General features: G+C 38.6%; 2 protein-coding genes across 2 annotated transcripts in view; both read left to right on the forward strand.

Moving 5' to 3' along the window:
- LOC137250942 (uncharacterized) overlaps positions 1 to 24,447 on the forward strand; it is an 83,033-nt gene that overhangs the window by 41,974 nt on the left and 16,612 nt on the right. The window lies entirely within an intron of this gene.
- Positions 22,380 to 23,341, forward strand: LOC137249007 (protein spaetzle-like). The gene has a single exon (XM_067780061.1). It carries the CDS (start codon positions 22,507 to 22,509, stop codon positions 23,191 to 23,193), a length of 687 nt encoding a protein of 228 aa, XP_067636162.1. The 5' UTR covers positions 22,380 to 22,506; the 3' UTR covers positions 23,194 to 23,341.

Below are 24,447 nucleotides of genomic sequence, written 5' to 3' on the forward strand. Positions count from 1 at the left end.
AGGTTCTACGGTCATACAAAGCCTGGAGTCCGAGCAATAAATGGTAATTTCAATTCTACTTGCTGTGTCTTGTGGTGGCTTAAAAAAAATAACACAAGCAATTTTACGATCTGCAATTGTGTCACAGTGATACCTTAATTTTTTAAAACAGTTGAATAAAAAACCCACACAACTATGTTTACGACATGCAAATGCATCACAGTGATGCCTTGGTTTTAAAAGGGTTGTAAAAACGCTTATTTCTAATAATTTTTTTTAATTTCTTTTCTATTACTAAGTTAAATTCATTTTTAGCCCGCTTTTATTAGCTTGGCCTGTATGTAACGGAATTTTTGAGCTTAATTTTCACCGGTTTCTAGAAGTCTGATTAATTTGAAACTTTTCATACGTATCAAGGACCGATGACAATGCATTAATGTGATGGTGTGGTGACAAAAGGTCAACGGCCATAAGGTCAGTTGGCCTTATTACCACATAGCCATTTAGCTGATTTTTTCATGTAAAGTGCAAAAACGGCGATTTTTTGAAATGTTTGTATGGTGAACCCCCAGGGGGGTTCGAGGAGGTGTGCCACTGGCATCGGTGGGTCGGGCCTCCAAAGTTAGTGGGGGTCCGTCATACATTTGGACTCGATTGGAGCACTCTAAATGGGTCAAAGTGAGATTTTTCAAAATTTGCCCCCACCCAAAAGTTCGACCCAAATTGGGGGACATCAGAATTCGTTTTAGAGATATGGTTCCTTCGGCAAAGTTTCTTATTTTGATCCCTAGAATATGATTTTCATAGAGCAATGGGCGATTTTTTTGCCTCCCCACAAATCGACCCGGCCTAATGCGCATGAATCGAAATATTTCAAAAAATCGTGTTTGTGGTCCGATTTGGCTCATATTTGGAACAAGTAATACATATAGTCCGTTAGAAGTGGCATCATTATACATTGTAGTTCGAGGAGGGACAAGCATACATGGCGCTGAGTCGAGTAAAGTCTTTGGAAGGATTGTCGAATTGTCAAGGAAAAGTCCTTATAATAATGCGTCACTAAATATGAACTAAATAGAATGAGAAATGATAAGCAATTAAATAAAGACTAAAAAATAAAAAAATTAAAAAAAATGTTTAAGTTAAACGGTTTTATAGAAAACAGTACATACATTAAGTAATAATAATACTAAAAGATAGAAAATAATAGTTGGGTCCTAGTCATCACACTCCTCACCAATGTAGGGCGTTGATCAGACAAATAAATATAAGCGGTGGGGCGTGAAATTTCTGAAAACGTGAGGCGTAGCAAAACCTGATTAAGGCTCAGTTGGTATTAATTATAAATATATGAGAATATCATTTGTAAAGATATGAGCGGCTCACTATCAATAGAATTTCGACGCGATCCACGTTTTTATTTTTATATTATTTGTCTGATCAACGCCCTAGATTGGTGAGGAGTGTGGTGACTAGCAACTACCTAATTATTTTCTAGCTTCTAGTATTATTATCACTTAATGTAAGTATTCTTTTAAATAAAACCGTTTAACATCAAAATTGTTATACTCAGTTGAGCAGAGCTCACAGAGTATAATAACTTTGATTGGATAACGGTTGGTTGTACAGGTATAAAAGAATCGAGATAGATATAGATTTCCATATATCAAAATCATCAGTATCGAAAAACAATTTGATTGAGCCTTGTGCGTCCGTCCGTCCGTTAACACGATAACTTGAGTAAATTTTGAGGTATCTTGATGAAATTTGGTGTGTAAATTCCTGGGCACAAATCTCAGATCGGTCTTTAAAATGAACGATATCGGACTATAACCACGCCCACTTTTTCGATATCGAAAATTTCGAAAAATCGAAAAAGTGCGATAATTCATTACCAAAGACGGATAAAGCGATGAAACTTGGTAGGTGAGTTGAACTTATGACGCAGAATAGAAAGTTAGTAAAATTTTGGACAATGGTCGTTGAAGATATCATGATCAAATTTGGTAGGCACGTTACTCCTATTACTATAAAATAATATAATAAAAATTATCAAAATCGGAGCCCGACCACGCCCATTTAAAAAAAAAAACTTTTTTAAAGTAAAATTAAAAAAAATTTAATATGTTTACAATATATAAGTAAGTTATGTCAACATTCAACTCCAGTAATGATATGGTGCAACAAAATACAAAAATAAAAGAAAATTTCAAAATGGACGTGACTCCGCCCTTTTTCATTTAATTTGTCTAGGATAATTGTAATGTCATAAGTCGAACAAAAATTTACCAATCCTTGTGAAATTTGGTAGGGGCTCAGATTCTAGGACGATAACTTATTTCTGTGAAAAAGGGCGAAATCGGTTGAAGTCACGCCTAGTTTTTATACAAAGTCGACCGTCTGTCCTTCTGCTCGGCCCTTAACACGATAACTTGAGCAAAAATCGATATATCTATACTAAACTCAGTTCACGTAATTAACTGAATTCACTTTGTATTGGTATAAAAAATGGCCGAAATCCGACTATAACCACGCCCACTTTTTCGATATCGAAAATTAGATAAATAAAAAAATAAATGTAAGGCGCGATAACCTCCGAAGAGATCTAAGGCCGAGCTTCTCTTCCAATTTGCGTCGTGCTCCTCTTGATTTTTCCCTACAAATTGGCCGGACGGGACCTACATGTTTTATGCCGACTCCGAACGGCATCTGCAAGGCAGATGAGTTTTCACTGAGAGCTTTTCATGGCAGAAATACAATCGGAGCGCTTGCCAGACACTGCCGAGGGGCAACCCCGCTTAGAAAAATTTTCTTCTAATTGAAAAATCTTATTTCTAAAATTTTGATGTTGCTTTGCCCAGGAGTTGAACCCAGGGCATACGGCGTGATAGGCGGAGCACGCTACCATCACACCACGGTGGCCGCCATATCGAAAATTACGAAAAATTAAAAAATGCCATAATTCTATACCAAATTCGGAAAAACGGATAAAACATGGTAATTGGATTGGTTTATTGACGCAAAATATAACTTTAGAAAAAAACTTTGTAAAATGGGTGTGACACCTACCATATTAAGTAAAAGAAAATGAAAAAGTTCTGCAGGGCGGAATCAAAAGACCTTGGAATCTTGGCAGGAATACTCTTCGTGGTATTACATATATAAATAAATTAGCGGTACCCCACAGATGATGGTCTGGGTCACCCTGGTCCACATTTTGGTCGATATCTCGATAACGCTTTCACATATACAACTACCCCCACTCCCTTTTAAAACCCTCATTAATACCTTTAATTTGATACCCATATCGTACAAACACATTATAGAGTCACCCCTGGTCCACATTTATGGCGATATCCCTAAATGGCGTGCACCTATACAACTATGGCCCACTCCCTCTTAAAATAGTCTTTAGTACCTTTCATTTGATACACATGTCATACAAACACATTCCAGGGTTACCCTAGGTTCATTTTCCTACATGGTTATTTTCCCTTATTTTGTCTCCATAGCTCCCAACTGAGTATGTAATGTTCGGTTACACTCGAACTTAGCCTTCCTTAATTGTTTTTAAACTATTTTATTTTTACATGTCTTAGAGAATCCCTGATATAGTTTTCTGAAACATTCATAACACGGGTCAACACAAAATTTGACTTTGACTTCAAAGCATTAAATTTCAATTCTTTAGATCGTAATTTGACGAAAAAAAAATATATGGAATTAAAAAGTTTGCTTTCCTGTTTAGGAAACCGCTCGAACGAAATTTTTCAAAATCTGTGGTTTTCATTTTTACTTGAAAATGAGACATTTCAAATATATATTTTTATTAGGTTTTAATATCGAAATAACTTACAAAAAAGTGGAAATGAGCTAAAAGTGTACACTTTTACTTTTTCTTTTATGTTCATAGGTAGTATCCTGCAATAAACCCCAAATATAGTCTCCCATCATGTTTTCATTATATTGGCCTTGATAACGTTGTTCGAAGAAGAGCCTAAAAGCTCCGCTTTACTTTTTGGTAAATTTCTAATCAAATCATTAAAATCTTCAGTAGTTATGAAATGATGTTTTGGTTGTTCTGGTGTTGGTAAAAACTCCTTATCGGCATTGCTTTTATAAGAATTAAGCGATGATCCACTTCTATGCGAAAATTTTTTCGGTGGCTCTGGTACTGGTCGTATCAGATCGTGTGTGACTGTAGCAGAAGAAGATTCAAGATCACGATAGTCGATAGGTTTTGCTTTTTTAACTCTACGTCTTTAACTCGGATTCACAATACAAAAGTAGCAGTCTTTAACGTGGCATTTTGGTTCCCGCCAGATTCTTGGTGTTTCAAATTTCATAGATCTTTTCTCACCGCAATACCAACCTAAAATATAGAAAGAGAAATCAATATGTCTACTTTATTTAATTTACTATTAAAATTAAATTTGTTTATCTTCCAAACATCTTTTACAATAACTACAAGCAACATGAGGAGCCCATGTCTTGTCTTGATTCGAAACAGGACAGCTAAAATATGCTTCGTCGGCTTCACAGAGGATGATGTATTTAATTCATGTTTTCTATTTCGAACTTTAATAAATTGCCCACATATATAACTAAAAGAATCAGCTTCATACTTAGACTTTCTCGACGACATTTTAGGTTATTCTAGATTTGTACAAAACACCTGACCATTGTTTAGTTATCACTCTAGCGCCATGAGTATTGTTACTATAATTATTACGAAAGCAAACTTTATACCAAAAAGGTATTTTCTTTAGGTTTTTGCTTATAATAAAACAGAAAATCATGAAATAAACTTTAGGACAAAGAACAAAATTTTTTTTTGTAGAGTCGTGTTATTAGTACCATGGAGTACATACTATGCAGCGAATTGCACAACACTGAGAGCTAGTTCTAGTTCTGTCCCATCGCAATGCTTTCAGCTCCGTCCAAAAAAGGACAATTACACCCATTAGATCATTGTAACGCGTTTCTATCTTCTCAGGCCGACGTGGTTCTGAGATAGTCGCTTTGTGATTGAGTAATTTAAATTTATCGCTCAGACTTAAGCGCTGTTGTTACAAGTGTGGCTGCCAACTGTCACGTCGCTTATTCAATTAGCACCAGTTCGGAGGCAGTCATTGAACTTGTAGTACGAAACTGTAGCTTTGCGTGCTTTTCATTAATTTTTTCTGCAGCATATTTTCTCGTATATGTATACAAATGTTCATATACACATGTACATCGGAATTTCATGTACAACTCGGGCTCCTTTGCTGTATCCATTTCTATTTCTAAAAGTTTGTGGCTACTCTATTTCATATGGATTGCAAATGCGTTTGGTGTGATAAAAGGTCAAGTACACACTTATCTACACACACCCAAATGAATGATGTGAATGACTATTTTGCATGTTGCATGCAAATTTAAAAATATCCCTGCAAAAGTAGTGCGATTAATCCCTAAACAGAGTGGTCTCCGATTGATCTCTTTGGGCATAATTAACCCCTCTATTCTCGCTCAAAAGGTTAAGCGCCAACTAAGTAAGTCCCTTTTCGGCACAGTTAGGACTAGTCAGTTTGAAATCTATGTAGCCCATTTTAGGAAATATTGAAAAAGCGGCAACGAAATGAGTAAAATAAAAAAGATTACAGGTAACTCAATCGAATTATTTAAGAAAAATGCGGAGCCCTATACTGAACCTACATTACTGTGACCATATGTTACATTATCGTCGACCATACCTTCCGGAATGAGTTGGCTCCTAAATAATTTCTTTACTTAGACGCACTTTATCTTGCGTTAAAATTTACATATCGACGTAACATACGAAAACTAACACTTTTTGATACGAAAAGGGATTAGTCTCCATTTTTTTCCATATGGCTACAAAGGGGACTGTCGTGGGTACAATTAGTCTCTTCATACGACACCTTCAAACAAAAGGGAACAGTTCAATGCATACAAAGAGATCAAAACTGGCATTTGTCGTATACGACTCATCCCGTATTCATCCTAGAGGAATTGCCTTCGTTCCAGGGATATTTTAAATGTGCCACTACATATTAGTACATATATCTTCTGCAAAAGTATGTTGTACGTGTACAAATGCATTGCAACAAAAAGCTTGAACATTTTAAAAACCCTATATATTTATCACAAGCACTTCCTAAACAAGGATGGATGATTGTTCCCATAGAATTTCAATTATAAAATACCATACATATTTTAGTTGCAAAAAAAGGCTTGAGCACCAAGTACTTTTAAAGTTCGATATCTAAACATACAGGTAAACGTTTAGAAAACTAGTGCTTTTACATTAACTCGAGCTCGCCACGGGATTGAAGTTAAACTACAACAGAGGCGACTATACAAGAAACAAATAATTTCGAGAAGAGCTTCGTCGGATTTTTATCCTTAGCGCATTATTGTCGCCGACTGCCGCCGAGGAAAAAAATAGTTACCGGTGGCCACGGAAAAACAACTGGTACGATGAAGAATGCCGCGTTGCAACCGAAAGAAAAGACGCTGCCTACAGGGCTACTTTAAAAGCGAGCGCAACAAGAGGAATGTGTACACGCTATCGCGAGTTAAAAAGGGAAGCGAGACGCCTTTTCAGGAAGAAAAAATCAGAGGCAGAAAAGCGTGAGTTCGAGGAGCTTGAGCTGCTGGCCACCAGGAATAATGTCCGAAAATTCTACCTAAAAATTCGGCGACAGAAGGAAGGTTTTAAGACTGGGGCAGACTTCTGTAGAACGAAAACGGTGACCTTGTAACAGATGTCCAGAAAGTACTTAGATTATGTAGGGAACACTTCTCTGCTATCCTAAATGGAGACAGCGATTTACCGAAATCGATGATGATGGAGTAAATATCCCCCGACCCGAATATGACGAAGTCAGAATAGCAATAATCAGACTGAAAAACAGCAAGGCCGGGGGCGCTCAATGATTGCCTGCGGAGCTATTCAAATACGACGGGGAGGAGTTGGTGAGACGTATGCATCAACTTCTTCGCAAAAATGGGCGAACGAGCGCATGCCCGATGATTGGAACCTAAGTGTTCATTGCCCAGTCCACAAGAAGGGGGATACTGCTGATTGGACCTTATCAGTGCGGCTTCAAACCTGGTAAATCTACCAGCGACCACATTTTCACAATGCACTAATTTTGGAGGAAACCCGTGTCGATTTTAAAGCCGCCTTCGACAGCACGAAAAGAGCTGCCTATATGCCGCTATATCTGAATTTGGTTTCCCCCCAAAACTTATCCAGCCGTGCAAAACAAGGCTGAGCAACACAATCATCTCAGTCAGAATTGGGAAGGACCTCTCCAAGCCGGTCAAAGCTAAACGAGGTTTCAGACAGGGTGACCCCCTATCGTGCGATTTCTTTAATTTGATGTTGGAGGAAATTACACTAGCTGCAGAACTTAACTGCTCTGGAACAATATTCTATAAAAGCGTGCAATTCCTGGCATCTGCTTACTCCAGACTGGAAAAACAAACGTAAAGATGGGTTTGATGATGAATGAGGACTAAACGGAGTACCTGTTGTCATCGAGCAAAGAGTCAGCGCATATGCGCCTTGGCAACTACGCGTTGGCGATGGCGAGTACCCAAGAAGATTTAACAATGAGCTGTACGAGCTATACACAGACTTCAACATAGTGAATTAAACCGCAGCGGCTGTGCTAGCTAGGCCATGTTATGTGAATGAAAGATGACCCTCCGAGGGCGGCCCACTCCTTTGGAAGGACCAGGTGGAAAACGATTTAAATTCCTTTGGTGTGACCAATTGCCACCGGTTGGCTGAGAGAAGGAGCGACTGGCACACCTTGTAGGACGGCATAACTGTTTAAACGGTTAAGCGCTATTAAGTAAGTAATCGGTTTGACATATTTTTCATAGCGGGCCGATAGCAAACTGGTAACATTCATCAATAAACAGTCGATAAATTTTCGATAGGATTTTCTAAAACAAACCGATAAATCATCGATAGCTTCTATTATCGATAGCAAATTAAAAAAAATTCGATAAGAAATTCATAATTCATCTATACTTAGTCGATAATACACCTACTCCTTTCCTGTCTTTTCATAGCCGCGCCTTCCGCGAATGTATGTAAGTACTTTCTTCTTACCATGAGCAAAATGTTTACACAGCAAATATTTAAAACTAATGGCGTTTTCTCTTCTGGGGAAAAAGTTACCGCATATTGCACTACCAAATTCTAACTTTCGAACTGGGCCTACCCCCTTTCTTATTAAAAAGAAAATATTTTTTTGAAAGGAACACACAACTACGATAAAGCGGATAAGAACCCACAAGGCGACAATATTTTAATAAAAGAAAACAACCTATGGCTCATAAAATAATTCGGTTATTACGGTCGTACAATTTCTGGCGCCTATCGTCTTTTCAGAGACTTCGTCCAAAGATATGAGCCGACTGCGGAGAACAATATTTCTCTACTGATATCATAAGGCAGCATTGTCTAAGCATCATCCCGATTTTCAAGGCTACTCTGCTGATGCTCTTTACTACATTAGAGATCAATTGGTTACGTTAATTGTGAAGCGCTAGTTTAAACGAAAGTTAGTTTTAACATAACCCTGTAGCTTAATCTAAGCTGTAAATTGACAAATGTGCATTTTTTAAATTTAGATGCTCTATAAGGGTCAATAAAAGTTTGTTATACTCCATTTAATGTTTTATCATCAAAGGGTCACTCAGTCTTACGACTTTCCTGATCGTGTAGTATCTTCCCGGGGTAAGACCTATGTCTATATAGAAACCAGTGATCCGATCTTCAGAATCCAACTTGATATATGTATTCCGATAAGGTGTATAGAGGAGTTGTGCCTACATATCCTCCAAAGGGCAACTCAATATTTCCCACTATTGCTGGTGTGTTATCTTCTGATAAAACCTAAACCGAATACACTATTCTAGTTACGAGCTTGAGTCTAGTCTGATTGATAATAAGATTTCAAGATTCTTATCGACAAGTTTGGATATACAAATAAAGAGCATCCTTCTCACTCTAAAAAAATCTACAATGGAGTGCAGACTGTATGTGTGTGTGTCATTTGGGTCAGTGAGCAACTTCGGTTCGTTGGAAAATAAAATGGTTTGGTGTTATTTTGGTCTGATTTGGCGACATAACATTATGCTGGAAGAACCATGAAATGATATCAAAACAACTACATAATATTTGTTCCTAAGACATCGAAACGTTCCAAAAACACCGATGTTATGATCCGTTGATAGCCATTCCGATGCTTAAAAAACTAAGCAAAGAGGGATTTAATTATCTAGCGCATGTCTTTGACTTGTCCCTGCCCATCTAAGTCATCCCCGAAAAATGGAAAATGGCCAGGGTGGTTCCGCTATTAAAGCCTGAGAAACCAGCAAACATAGGAGATTCTTATCCTCCCATATCTCTTCTATCGCCAGCAGCCAAGACACTTGAAGCCATTCTGCTTCCCTATTTCACTGCAAATTTTCGTCTTACCAATCATCAGCATGGCTTTCGAAAACTACATAGCACTACCACCACGCTAAACGCCATTAACACACAAATAAAATGCGGATTAAATCAAAACCCCCACCATAGGACAGTACTAGTTGTGTTAGACCTGCTTTTGTACGGTCAATCACGGCACGTTATTGCAAGACCTGGAAGGGTCCTCCCTTCCCCCTAGTAACAACAGATGGACCGAAAATTACCTGTCTAGGCGGCAAGCATCGATGCAATTCAGGAACATAACATCGAACCACAAGCCCAGGCCCACGCATCGATGAGCTTCGAAATAAAATAAACAGCTATCTCCCTCATCTCTCCATTTTCTCCGCCTCGCGAAAATTGACATTGTCACCGACCAAATTATCGGCAACCTTATTTACAACATAAACGCGCCAAATGTCGACCATATTGAATATCCACGTCGATGGCACTACGCTACCGACTTTGTTACATCCAAACATCTTGGGTGTGACGTTCGATCAGGATTTACATTTTGGAGACCACGCAACCGCAATTGTTTCTAAAATCAAGAGACGAAATAAAATCCTCAAATTTCTTGCCGGCAGAGCTTGGGGTAAAGATAAAGAAACGTTCACTAGCACTTACAAAGCAATTGGCCGGCCGATTGGTCTCCGATATGGTTGCCAAGCCTAAAGGTTAATCACTGGAAGAAAATACAGGCCTGCCGAAACAATGCCCTCAGAACCGCTACGGGCTGTCTTCTTATGTCCCCAGAACACCACCTACGCAATGAGGAGAGTACTATCCACTAAAGTGAGAATGAAATGCTGAATAAACAGTTTCTCCTGAATACCCAAAAACCTGGGCATCCCAACAGACATCTGATTGATGGGACTACACCTCTCAGGGGCTTAAGGGATAATCTTCGTAAGCATTATGAGGAATTACGGCACCTGAGAACACGGCCGTATGAAGCAAAAAAGCAAGCAGGTTCCAGTCATATCCACAAACAGGCGTCGGAACTCTATGTCGGGAATTGCCTAATGAATCCAGTCCTTAAAGAAAAATATCCAGAACTCGCAGAAGAGGAACTGTCTCTCCCTAGGGAAAGCGCGTCACTCTAGCTCAACTTCGATCTGGATACCGTATGTTCTGCTTGCAATGTGTCCCCACATGACACCAACCATCTCTTCAATTGTAATGTCGAACCAACGCCTCTAATACCCCTCTCACTATGGTCCACCCCTGTTGAAACAGCAAGTCCCCCGTTAGAGGACATTGATGACAATTTCGACGCGGCGAAGCACTGCTACAACAACAACAACATGACCCATTTAGCGTTTTTGGGTGCTAGTTAAGCTGAAGTAGAAAGGAGGACACGCGAAACACTTGAAATACTTTACAAAAGATGGACTGCAGTTGCTAAAATATTATAACGAATTTACTGCAATTCGCCTTATTTGCAACCTTCTGCTAACGTTCGAATCACTAAACTGTTGAATAAATAACTCCATTATTCAATAATGCCAAATGGCCTTTATTAAAGTACTTCGGAATAACACTACTATTACTCGCCAGATAGCATCTTAAATGAAACTGATTGTCGTGCCTCTAGTGTTGCTGCCTTTTGTACTCTGTGATTTCTCGTTCGCATCTTCTAGGCGCTCCCATTTCTAGAATTTACTAGTTCGTTATCAGCTATAAAATTACTACTTTTATAGCTTCTCATATGCGCGTGTATATGTCAGCACAATTATAATTGCATACTTTTGGGAGCATCTCATATAAGATATATGCATGTATTTGTGCGTCTCTTCTCCGCTGCGTGTACGTATATATGTGAAGATATAATTATTGATTTAATGATGTGCATACAAGTCACTGCTTAGCATCGGACTAGAGATGATTGTATCCATTCTTGTTGCTAATATTCGTGACACTGCCCTCCACCTAAGTCTGATCGTCCCGATCAGACAAATCTCTCGATCTAAACGCTGCAAGCCTTTCCAAATGGACCACTTTCAGTTTGGTTCGTGGTTTGCCAATGGTTTGTATACGGTACACTACATCGTTGATCAGTTTTACAACTTTGTATGGACCTTCCCGATTAAACCGCAATTTCGGGGACAACCCTTTTTTTCGTTGTGGGTTGTATAACAGCACCAAATCTCCTTCCTGAAACCCTTCCGAATTAATTGCTTTATCGTATCTGGCTTTCATCTTGTCACTCATAATCTTTGCTCGTTGCCTTACCAGATCGTTTATCTCTCTCAGCTCTTCTTCCAAGCCACCAGTGGATTTCTTGACATTTCTCTCCGCATCGGCATCTATCCCATACTTCAAATCAGCTGGCAGTCGAAGGTCCTTGCCAAAAATTACCTTTGCGGGAGTTTGGCCCGTTGTATCATGTACTGCCGATCGGTAAGCCACTAAGAATAATGATATGTGTGTATCCCACTCTTTATGGTACATGGCTACTTACTACTTTCCTTAAATGCTCCTCCAAGGTTCTATTGAAACCTTCCACCATACCATCGGACTGAGGATGCAATACAGTTGTCCATGTTTTTCGAATGCCCAACTTCTTACACATTTCTTGGAACATAGCTGATTCAAAATTCCTGCCTTGGTCAGAATGTAACTCCATTGGTACACCATACCTTGCGACCCAATCGTTTGTAACCACTTTTTCTACTGTTTCCGCTTCTTGGTTTGGGATTGGGTATACCTCTGGCCATTTATTGAAATAATCCATAACCACCAGCACGTATTTGATTCCGCGGTTGCTAGTAGGAAATGGACCTGCGACATCCATGGCGATCCCTTCAAATGGTGCACCTGAAATATACTGCTTCATCTGGCCATGACTTATCTGGCCATGACTTCGTGTTTAGGGCCCTTTTGCTCTGTTCTGATCATTTCGAGCGTCTTAGTGATTCCAAGATGACCTCCACTTGGATCATTATGCAGCTCGCTGAGCACGTCAGGAATCCTCTTTCTAGGAACAACTATCAGTTTCTTCTTGCATTGACCATCCTCACTCTCCCATACTCGATGCAAGCAACCGGATATCAATTCTAAACAGTTCACTGTTCCCAATATGACTTCGCAATGGGACTCTCTGTTGACATCTCCTCTCTGTTTGGTCTTTCGTCTTGTTCGAGCCCTTGCATAACATGTGACAGATCTGTATCTTCTAGCTGACACTTTCTTAGTTGTTCCTTGTCCCATTAATCCGTACACGTTATAGTCATTATCCGGACATCTATAATGTCTTATTTAGCCTCGGCCTTTGAACAGTGCTTGCATTCCAAACTACATGGTCTTCGTGACATTGCATTAGCATTTCCATGGTAATACCTTTTCGATGCTCAATGGAAAAGTCATAGCTTTGTAGACGATCGATCCACCGTGCCAATTGTCCTTCCGCATTACGGAACAGCAGAAGCCATTTCAACACTGCGTGATCTGTCCTGACGTGCAATCGCTGGCCGTAGAGGTATTTGTGAAAATTTTTAATACACTCTACCAATGCCAACAGCTCTCTCTGTGTAATGCAATAGTTCCTCTCTGGTTTTCCAATTGAACGGCTGTAATATGCAACTACCTTCTCCTGTTGTGATAAAACGCCTCCTATAGCATATCCACTCGCATCTGTATCTGGAATAAATGTTGCTCCTGGAATCGGATATGCCAACATTGGGGCAGTGCACAAACGCTCCTTCAATGTTTGGAAAGCCACTTCTTGCTCCTTATTTTATTCAAAAGCTTTATTTTTTTTTTGTAAGCTCATGGAGGCTATGGGCTACGCTGGAAAAGTTTTGTACAAATCGGCGGTAATATGTGCACAGCCCAAGGAAACTTCTTAATTCATGCAAGTTCTGTGATCTTGGCCAATCCTCCGGATACCTTCTTTCGTTACCTTGTGACCCAAACAATTTACTTCCTTTTTAAACAGCGAACACTTTTTGGGACTTACTTTCAGACCAGCCCCAGCTATTCTCTGGAAAACTTCCTCCAAGTTCTTAAGATGTTCTTCAAAGTTCTTTCCCAATACGATGATGTCGTCCAGGCAAACCAAGCATGTTTTCCAATGTAGTCCTTTCAGTACCTGGTCCATGAGTCTCCCAAAAGTAGCTGGTGCATTAGAAAGTCCAAAAGTCCAAATTGCCAAAGACCATCACCGACACTGAAGGCTGTTTTCTCTTTATCTTTCTCCTTCACCTCAACTTGCCAGTAGCCGCTTTTCAAATCCAGTGTGGAAAACCATTTCGTACCAGATAGCGAGTCCAGAGTGTCGTCAATTCTCGGCAATGGGTAGCTATCCTTTTTCGTGACGTCGTTCAACTTGCGGTAGTCCACGCAAAACCTCATTTTCCATTCCTTCTTCTTCACAAGTATTACCGGTGAGCTCCACGGACTAGCTGATGGTTCGATGACGCCGCTGTCGCTCATTTCTTGTACGATTTGACTCACAACTTCCCGCTTCGCCAAAGGAACACTACGAGGAGCTTGACGTATCGGCCTCGCATCTCCAGTGTCAATTTAATGTTTCACAACATTGGTCCGGCCTGGTTTGGAACCATCCTTGTCATATATGTTTGCGTACTTTAGGAGCAGTTGCTTTGCCTTACTCTGATAATCTTCCTCTATCCCCTCCGTCCATGCCGTAATGTCATTTGAAAGATCAGTCCTGCTAGCTGAAACGTATTCCTGGAGCTGTTCACAGTTGATAACTACTTCAGCCTCTTGACATCTTCCCAATATAGCTCCTTTGGTCAGTTTGAGTGGTGACATTAACCCATTGAGTACTCTTACCGGAACACGTCGATCTTGTTTTGTCATAGCCAGGGTTTTTCCTACAAGTACGTTCGGTGCTGATTTGTTTGCTGCTTCGACAACCCACAATTTGTTTGTCCCACAATCTCCACCAACCTTTGCCCAGATTACTGCTTCTAATTTTGCTGGTATTTGTTGATTTTCTTCCACCAGCACTCGTTTACAGCTCTAGGTTCTCTCGTAGCCGAAATTAAGTGGTACATCCATGTTCTCGTATCTCTTCGTCTTGCTTTGCATATCGATCATGATGCCTTGGTCGATTAAGAAGTGCACTCCAATTATGATTTCGTCAACAATATCTGCCACTATAAAATTGTGTAGTACCGTGACGTTTCCAATTGCTACTTCACATGCTAATTCTCCAATTACCTGGGTGTCTTCTCCCGTGGCTGTACGTAATCTTGCTCCCAACAATGGTCTTATCTTCTTGTTGATTAAATCTGATCGAATGATGGAATGAGATGCACCCGCATCTACAGTCAGTAAACGTTACTTTCCATCCACATGTCCTCCGACAGTAAGATTGCTTGACCTTCTTCCAATTTGCGAGACAGAGATTGTGGGGCATTCCATTGTGGGAGCAAGCTGTCGCCCCTTGCGGCTGAATCGCCTTAGTTTAACGATTGAGGAGATTTGGAGATTTGCTCACCTCCTTTATCTCTGCGTTTATGGCCGCCCAAATTGTTGGAACTATTGGGACCGGTGCTGCAATATCGTGCAATGTGACCTGGGTTGCCGCACTTGTAACATTTCATAACTCCGGCATTTTTCGGTTGTGATCCCTTCAGTGCTTTCAAAATTGTGTCTACCCAATCTGGTCTTTCCACTTCCACACGATGAGCTTTGTACGCTGGCTTACTCAAAAGTGAGGCAGTTTCCTGAGTCAGTGCATGGGATACCGTTCCAGCAAATGTTGGATTTGGGTTCACATATGTAGCTCGTTTCATTTCTACGTCCCGTATGCCATTTATAAAACTCCGAATTTTTACCTTTCGGTGTACTCCACGGGTGCGTCCGCATTTGCCAAATGAGCCAATCTTTCAACATCCGAAGCAAACTCTTGCAAAGTCTCATTAGCTTTTTGGTAACGATTTTGCAACTCAATTTGATATATCTGTTTTCTATGCTCGCTTCCATAACGTCTCTCGACAGCGGCCATCAATGCTTCATAGTTGTCCCGCTCTCCTTCGGGAATAGTCTGTAGGATTTCGGCTGCTGGTCTTTTCATTGCTACGAATAGAGCTTCAACTTTATCTTCAGCATTCCAGTTGTTCACTGCTGCGGTCTTCTCAAACTGTGGCTTAAAGACCTGGAAAGGAACAGAACCGTCAAAGGATGGTGTTTTTACCGTTGGATTACTCGCTGAAACTGCTGGCCGATTTAGTTGCAAGTGCTCCATACGACCTTTTAAATCATCGACTTCTACCTGAAATTGAGTGATTTTTGCATCCTGCGCTTCCAGCTTTGATGTTACCCTTGCTTCCTGTGCTTCTAACTGCGAAGATTTTTGTGCCACCTGCAATGATAAGCGCTCTTCTTGTTCTTCTATCTTGGATGTTATACGTGTCTCTTGCGATTCCAGTTGGGATGCTATACTTGTCTTCTGTTCTGCCGGTTGAGATGTCATTTGTGACGACATTTCTGAAATATGCGTTTCTTGGGCTTCAATCTTCGATGTTATTTCTGACGACATTTCTGCAATACGTGTCCTCTGTGATTCCATCTTCGATGCCATATATGTCTTCTGTTCTTCCATCTTGGATGTTATACGGTTCTCTTGGGATTCTAGTTGAGATGCCATATATGTCTTCTGTTCTTCCAGTTGAGATGACATTTGCGACGACATTGATGTTACTGTCGATGTTTATGCAGATATTGCAGCCAATATCATGTTCACGTCTGTGCTCGTAACTGTCTGCGATGTTTAATTTCTCTCCTCAATTTTTGTTGTCTCCTCGCCATCAAGAGGAAAGACATACTCATCCACGTTAATTCCCTCTAATTCCATTGCTTTTCGTAGTCGTGCCTGAAGTTCAAGTTTATTGCCGGTTGTATTCAATCCACGGCTCTCCAACTCCTTCTTCAGTTGCTGGATCTTCAATTCACTCCACTTTGCCATGCCCAAGTTGTATTCGAAGTCTTCGGAATTTAACAACAATTCCTCTTCTGACACATTATAGCGAATTTACTGCAATTCGCCTTATTTGCAACCTTCTGCTAACGTTCGAATCACTAAAATGTTGAATAAATAACTCCACTATTCAATAACGCCAAATGGCCTTTATTAAATTACTTCAGAATAACACTACTATTGATCCTAAATGAAACTGATTGTCGTGCCTCTACTGTTGTTGCCTTTTACACTCTGTGATTTCTCGTTCGCATCTTCTAGGCGCTTCCATTTCTAGAATTTACTAGTTGGTTATCAGCTATAAAATTACTACGATTATAGCTTCTCATATGCGCGTGTATATGTCAGCACAATTATAATTGCATACTTTCGGGAGCATCTGAGATAAGATATCTGCATGTGTTTGTGCGTCTCTTCTCCGCTGCGTGTACGTACATGTGTGAAGACATAATGATTGATTTAATGATGTGCATACAAGTCACTGCTTAGCATCGGCTTAGAGATGATAGTATCCCTTAGTGTTGCTAATATTCGTAACAATATGTATGTGGCGGAGCGTGTGTACAGAATTTGATGCGGGCATCAATTATAATTTACGAGATTTTTGCACTACACCACTGTGAACGAAAAATTTAAGTATTTCAATAAAAACCTAAAAACCTTGTTTTCTTCAACGGTTTTTAAAATATGCGGCTTAAAGCCTTTATGGAGTTTTTCGCAGGCAGATTTATAAAAAAAAAAAGTTGTTAAAAGAAATGTTCAATACAATTGAGTGTCCTTGCAGATTTATTTCCTCATGCTATAAGCCCATTTGGCCAAATTTATACTCCGCATATAAGCTTCACAATTTTTGGTGTGGGTTTGTATGTATGTAATTGTACGGTCATATGTTCTTAATGTCTTAATATCTGTAGGATATTTCATGTTTATGAGCATTAGCCTTAATTAGTCTGTATTTAAGTTAAGATAACCATTAAGACGGATATTTTCCAGCAAATATTCAAATATTCTAGAATACATCATAAATCGCAACAACAGCTAGGCGCCACATTTAATCCTTTTCTGCTGTCATAACTATCTTTTTTAACCTCACAGAAAATTATTTTAAACTTATTCCGTCAACGATAGGATAAATCCCAATACATGCGAAGCATTCTTTTTATTTGATTGTATTAGTTTACACACAACTGCTGCTAAGCACGATATATGTAAGTACTACCTGTTTCATTGGACGTGCGGCAATGTCGTCTTTGCACAAAATGGTATCCATCTATTTACAGTGTTATTATATTTACTAAATGAGGGTGCAAATAATTTATTTCTTTTAACGATTAGGTTAAATCTCAAGTGCTTCCTTTGTTCATTGTTTTGCGTTTCCGCGAAGAGCCAAAATTTACAAGCAGAGGTGTTCAAGTATTTGGGCAAAGCAATTCAAGCCTTTAGCTATTCAATTGTTAGACAAATTCAAGCTTGGAAGAGACTTTTTATATACCCAGTTGTAACGAAGACGTTTTTTAATAACAAGTTTAAAATAGGTTTGGTACCTCGTTACTAAGTCTTTCATCAACATACAATTTTTCAGTATTTTTGATCTGATGCTTGGAATGAGTATGAGAAAAAAATAAAATAAAAAAATTTTAAGCACTTCCTTTATATAAATGGACAAAAATCAGGGAAAATGTCTCCTTATATCAAGACATATTCTTGCTAAACTTTGATTTTTAAATTTTGACATAGAAATTGCAAAAATATTTATGAGAAGTAAAAATATAAAAGTGAAGCGCACATTACTTGGATTGGAAAGTTGGTAGGAAAGGAGATATTATTAGTCAATCAATTGCGCTCCACCTTTATATCCACCTTTATATTTTTACTTTACTTGCAATTTCTATGTCAAAATTTAAAAATCAAAGTTTAGCGAGAAAATGTTTTAATATAAGGAAACATTTTTCCCTGATTTTTGTCCATTTATATAAAGGAAGTGCTTAAAATTTTTTTATTTTATTTTTATCTTCTTCTTTTCTTACATTTTCTCGGTGTCTTAACCTATCTGTTAAGTTTTAAGGTTGTAGTTCAATGAGAACTTACATAAAAATCAATCCCAAAATTCCCTTCCTTCAGTTTGATTTTTCTAAATATCTCAGTCCGTGCGCCCCCTAGCGAAACTTTTTGTATTGTGTCATCGGCTGTCATCGACTTCTGAGTTAAGCTCTAAATTTTTAGCCTCTAGCTCATCGAGAAGTTACTTAAAACCCGGTTTCAAATTTCTAAATTATCAACTAATTTTTTCGATCCGTGCGCCACCTAACGTAATTTTTTTCTCATTTTGTTCCTTTGTCACGGTGTCTTAACCTGTCTTTGAGGTTTCATGTTTAAAGCTCAATGAGAAATTACTTTAAAATCGATCTCAAAACACCAAATTTCTAAATTCTTATCTAAATATTTCGATCCGTGCACCAACTAACGGAATTTTTTCTTCTTTTCTTAAATTTTCTAGGCGTCATACCCTATCTGTGAAGTGTTGCTCATTGAGAACTTACATAAAAATCAATCCCAAATTCCCTCCGTTTCGTATGATTTTTCTAAGTATCTCATACCGTGCGCCCCCAAGCGAATCTTTTTGTATCGTGTCATCGGCTGTCATCGACCTCTGAATTAAGTTTGAAATTTCAAGTCTCTAGCTCATCGAGAAGTTACTTAAAAGCTGGTTTAAAAACTTTCAAATTCTTATCTAATTATTTCGATCCGTGCGCCACCTAACGGATTTTCTTCCTTTTGTTGCATTGTCACGGTGTTCTAACCTATGTGTAAAGTTTCATGTTTATAGCACAATGAGAAGTTACTTAAAAATCGATTGCAAGATTTGTATGAAAAGCCGACAAACAAATTATTTCGATCCGTGCGCCACCTAACGGATTTTTTCCTCTTGTTGCATTGTCACGGTGTTCTAACCTATGTGTAAAGTTTCACGTTTGTAGCTCAATGAGAAGTTACTTAAAAATTTATTGCAAGATTTGTTTGAAAAGCGGACAAATAAATTATTTCGATTCGTGCGCCACCTAACGGATTTTTTCTCCTTTTATTTGCATTTTCACGGAGTTCTAACCTATGTGTAAAGTTTCACGTTTATAGCACAATGAGAAGTTACTTAAAAATGGATTGCAAGATTTGTATGAAAAGCGGACAAACAAATTATTTCGATCCGTGCGCCACCTAACGGATTTTTTTCCTTTTGTTGCATTGTCACGGTGTTCTAACCTATGTGTAAAGTTTCACGTTTGTAGCTCAATGAGAAGTTACTTAAAAATCGATTGCAAGATTTATATGAAAAGCGGACAAACAAATTATTTCGATCCGTGCGCCACCTAACGGATTTTTTCTCCTTTTATTTGCATTTTCACGGTGTTCTAACCTATGTGTAAAGTTTAAGGTTTGTAGCTTAATGAGAAGTTACTTAAAAATCGATTGCAAGATTTGTATGAAAAGCGGACAAACAAATTATTTCGATCCGTGCGCCACCTAACGGATTTTTTTCCTTTTGTTGCATTGTCACGGTGTTCTAACCTATGTGTAAAATTTCACGTTTGTAGCTCAATGAGAAGTTACTTCAAAATCGATTGCAAGATTTGTATGAAAAGCGGACAAACATTCAACCGACTTAATATAAAGGAAGTAAAAATAAATCACCTAATATATCAAAGTTGGTAGGACTACGATCTGTGTCGGTTTAGTTATAACCGTTAGTCTATTACCATGATTATACACGTGAACTCGATTTCGGCAATACATTGATTTTTTTCCGATCGCAAGGCGTAATAAGGGCGATGCAGCAAAATAACGGGTATGGAGTTGCCCCGTAACCGTCTCCCTTTCCCGTCCCGTTCTCGACCACCAACTGAAAGAAAATAAATTTGTTGCCCTGTACGAACAGGGATTATCTGCTCGTATATATTCTAGTACAAACTAATCCCTAATCTTTACAAGTTTCTGTCTAAAATTTAAAATCCGATCGCACTACCAAATACATTATTCTCGTGCTAAATTATAGCAAGGATCACTAAACGTAAGAGGATGCTTAATAGGGTCACTTAAATTGATTTTCATCCAAGACTTTTGTTCATCAAATCATATAGATACTCTAACTTGAGCTCATACATATGTATATCCTCGAAAATAACGACACAATCAGGTAAACTTTCTCACATTGCAAGGGGGTTTAGCAATGCTCTTCTGAAACTATCAAACGAATCCTGACTAGCTTAGGAGTCGAAGTGGCTCCGGTTGATTTGATTGGCAAACTTCTGTGCAACCAATTAACGCAGCAAAGTGTGATATGACCAAAATCGCAAGAGAGGTGAGCAGAGGCACTCAACAAAGGCTTTCTGTATCCTAAACTATGGAATGTTGTAGTCAACGATAATGTGATTGATTTTAAAATTTGTGACAGACAGGAAAATTTGTGACGCAGTTGTTTTCGCCACACTGGAATAAATTTCTGAACTCCCAGGGTATTTTTCTTCGTATTCTGAACACGCTGAATACCGTTCAAACGGCCAAGCGCCAATTAAAAAAGTAAATAAGTTAGAAAGTCCCCAGCTACCTACTGTTGCCAATGACCAAAGATTGTGTACTGCTTTCACGAGCTAATCCGCTAACCTTTTCAGATTTTCCAAAGAGGCCTTCCCAAAGGATTTTCTAGTAATCTAGCTAGAGCCGGGTAAATCGAAGAAATAGTGCGGTAGGCTAAGCCAGTGTTACAGAAGTGTTACAGTTCAGGATGTGAATACGGTATGCTCCGGTAAAAGAATCATTTGCTACTAGCCGGACTCTGGTCTATGGATTTAAGTCATCTGCGACAAAATTGCGTACTGACGGAATATTGTAAGCCCTTTTACCCGGCTCAATGTGGCAAATAGCTTTGAAATACACATTGCTTATTTTGTGCCTGGCGTGGTGCCATTTAAAAACCAAAAAAATTACATTCGAGAAATAACGGAATCTAAATATTTAATAACGAAGCTACTATGAATAACAGAGCTATTGTGAATAACGGAGGAACATGTGAAATGAAACTACAATCTAGAAAGACCATTTTGATTTTGTACCTGGCGCCATACAACCCTGCCATTAATCATCAGCAATAGGCTTGTTATCTGCGTCGTGCTCCTTCAAATGTTTCCTCCAAATTTGCGGAAAGTGCTTAGCAAATTCTGGCGAGGAGCGACTCCGCTTAGAAAAACTTTCTTCCAATTGAAAAAATCTGTTTCTTAAATTTGGATGTTGCTTTGCTGGAGGCGTTAACCCAGGATATTCGGCGTAGTTGACGGGAGTACGCTTTCACCACACTACGGTAGCCGCCAGCGATAATACGGGAGGATAATCTGGGTTAAATCAATAATTGACTCTGAGTATCCAGCCACACAGTTCAGTTGACTAAAACTTCAATTTCATCTCAGGAAAAGGAAATAAACCCTCCCACAAAAGGAATGTAGACCGCAGGCGTTATTTTCCTGCTGATACTGAAAAAACGATGCCGCAGATAGGTCTGGAAGCAGCAACACTTAAATTTATGAGGGCGAGTATTGTCAAATGCGACTCAATTTTGTAATATTAACTACACTTGTTTCGTTTTATTGCGTTTATTCTGTCTTACCTAGTACCTAAGTTACAAAGTTCAAAAAAAAGGATTTAACCGTCTTAAAGCAACTGGGTATAACAATTCGTTTTCATATCCGGGCATAATCTCAAAATTCTTTATACTTATGTCAAGTACATTGCATTTCGCAAACGATGCTCACTTGATGACCTAAAATAGCAACAAAAAAAAAAAAAAAAATACCACGCCAAACGCTATTACATACCTGTCCCCACGTGCGCTCTAACGAAGCTTACCTGAATGCTTTGGTATAAAACAGAAAGGTCATTACAAAAGTCATTCAGTTGTGGGAAAAACCCGAAACTCAACAGAGCAAATCAACACTTGACATCATTCATTGAGCATTGGGAAAAACCAAATATTTAACGAAATTTGCGCTATTTAACAATCAATAAATAAACAAAGCAAAATCAACAAAATAAAATGGCAAATTACCGAAAGATGCTGCTATTTTACATACTTGCTGTTGTTGTGTGTGTGCTAGAAGGAATAACACCCACCATCGCACGTGTTGTGCTGTCAGAGTCGAATCCAAGACGAATGGATATAGGCATGGAAAATATTTTCAAAGTAGGACCTGGCATGGCTGTATTCAATGTAGCAACCGAAAGTCCAATAGATGATGGCGTGATTTGTGCTGAACAACGTGAAGGCAAACCCTTTTGTACCGAAGTACCGAATTATATGGAAACAACACAATTGGATAAGTTTAGCATTGAAGAATTTGAAAAATTCAAATATTATTTTAAAGATGATTTTGTGCCACACAACAATGTGACAAATCGTATGGGAGAAGAGGCCACCGAAAGTTATTTTTGTGATACGAAATCTCGTTTAATTTATCCGAAAGTTGCTGAAACAAAAGAATCCAGATGGGTAATGGTTGTGCAACATAAAAAATATAGGCAAGGCGTTTTGGTAGAACAATGTGCCAGTGTTGACAAATCCTGCAAATATAACGATCTCTTACCATTTGGCATTCAATCGCGTTGTAAGCAACATTATATTTATAGAAGTTTGGTGGTGGTATCAAATGGCGTTATGAAGGAGCGAATGGTGAAATTGCCGAGTGCTTGCAAATGTGCATTGCGAAATGTAAGATTGATGTAGAATAACTCGTAAAACGATAAAACAGTTTGTGTTATAAGTGTTAATTAGTTTTAAGAATACTTATAAGAATGTAAATGAATAATTTGGTAGCTGTGTATTTGTATATTTTCAATAGTGTTTCCTTGTTAAATATTGGCAAAACTATTTATCCAACAATAAAAATTAAATCATCAAATATTTAATTTAACTTCTGCTATTATTTCGAACACAGTTGTGTGTACATACCGATATAAGTACTCCTGAAATTAAATATTGCCAGCGAATGCTGGCATTTATACCATTCGATCTATGTAATTCATTGTATGTATGTGATGCATAATGTGATAAGGTGAAAGCCCCACTAAAAGCAAGTTTGCTCGTACAGTTCACAGCAAACACACGCGCCGTATTTTTTGGAAAAAATGTTATACTGATTTAACCTAATCACAATTTTATTCAATGAAATAATAAAATTTTCCTTTTCCCTCAGGGTCATTTGCTTCATTAAGCCCCAAAAAAGTATTACCCTTTTAGAAAAAATAGTACCCCCTCTTTAACTGTTAAAGCAATCAAAATAAAAGGAATGTGCGACTACTCATAAATGTTGCACCTAACCAAATATGTGCCTAGTTTTGAAAATACCATATTGTTACGAATATTAGCAAAACTAAGGGGTGCTGCTATCTCTAAGCCGATGCTAAACAGTGATATCATGCACATCCATAGATCAATCATTATGTATCTACATAAACGAAACAATAATTGCGGGTACACATATGTACCATGTACGTATACGAGCAGCGGAGTATCAATGCACAAACGCATGCATATATCTGAGATACTCCTGAAAGTATGCATTGAGAGAAGCTGTAAAATCGTGCAATTGTAGTTACATCTGAGAAGTTTGAGAGCTGATGGCAACTAGTAGATTCTGGAAATGGAAGCGCCTAGAAAATGCGAACGTTGAAATCAGAGAGTATAAAAGGCAGCAAATGTAGAGGCGCTGGAATTCAGTTTGAGTTGAGCTATCAAGCAGTTATTGATTAAGCACGCAATCTGTCGGGCAATAGTAGAGTTTCATTTGAGCTATCAATCAGTTTGGTTGTTAAGCAAGTTAGTTGCAAAGTATAAGTGTTATTGTGAAGTACTTTAATAAAGGCCATTTTACCATTATTCAATATTGGAGTCAGTTATTCAACAGTTTAGTGATTCGAACTTAGCAGAAGGGCAAATAAGAGGATTTGGAGTAAACTCGTTACAATATTATCTTTTGCA

This window comes from Eurosta solidaginis, chromosome 4 (genome assembly GCF_040869045.1).
Source record: "Eurosta solidaginis isolate ZX-2024a chromosome 4, ASM4086904v1, whole genome shotgun sequence".
NCBI classification, from domain to species: Eukaryota; Metazoa; Arthropoda; class Insecta; order Diptera; family Tephritidae; genus Eurosta; species Eurosta solidaginis.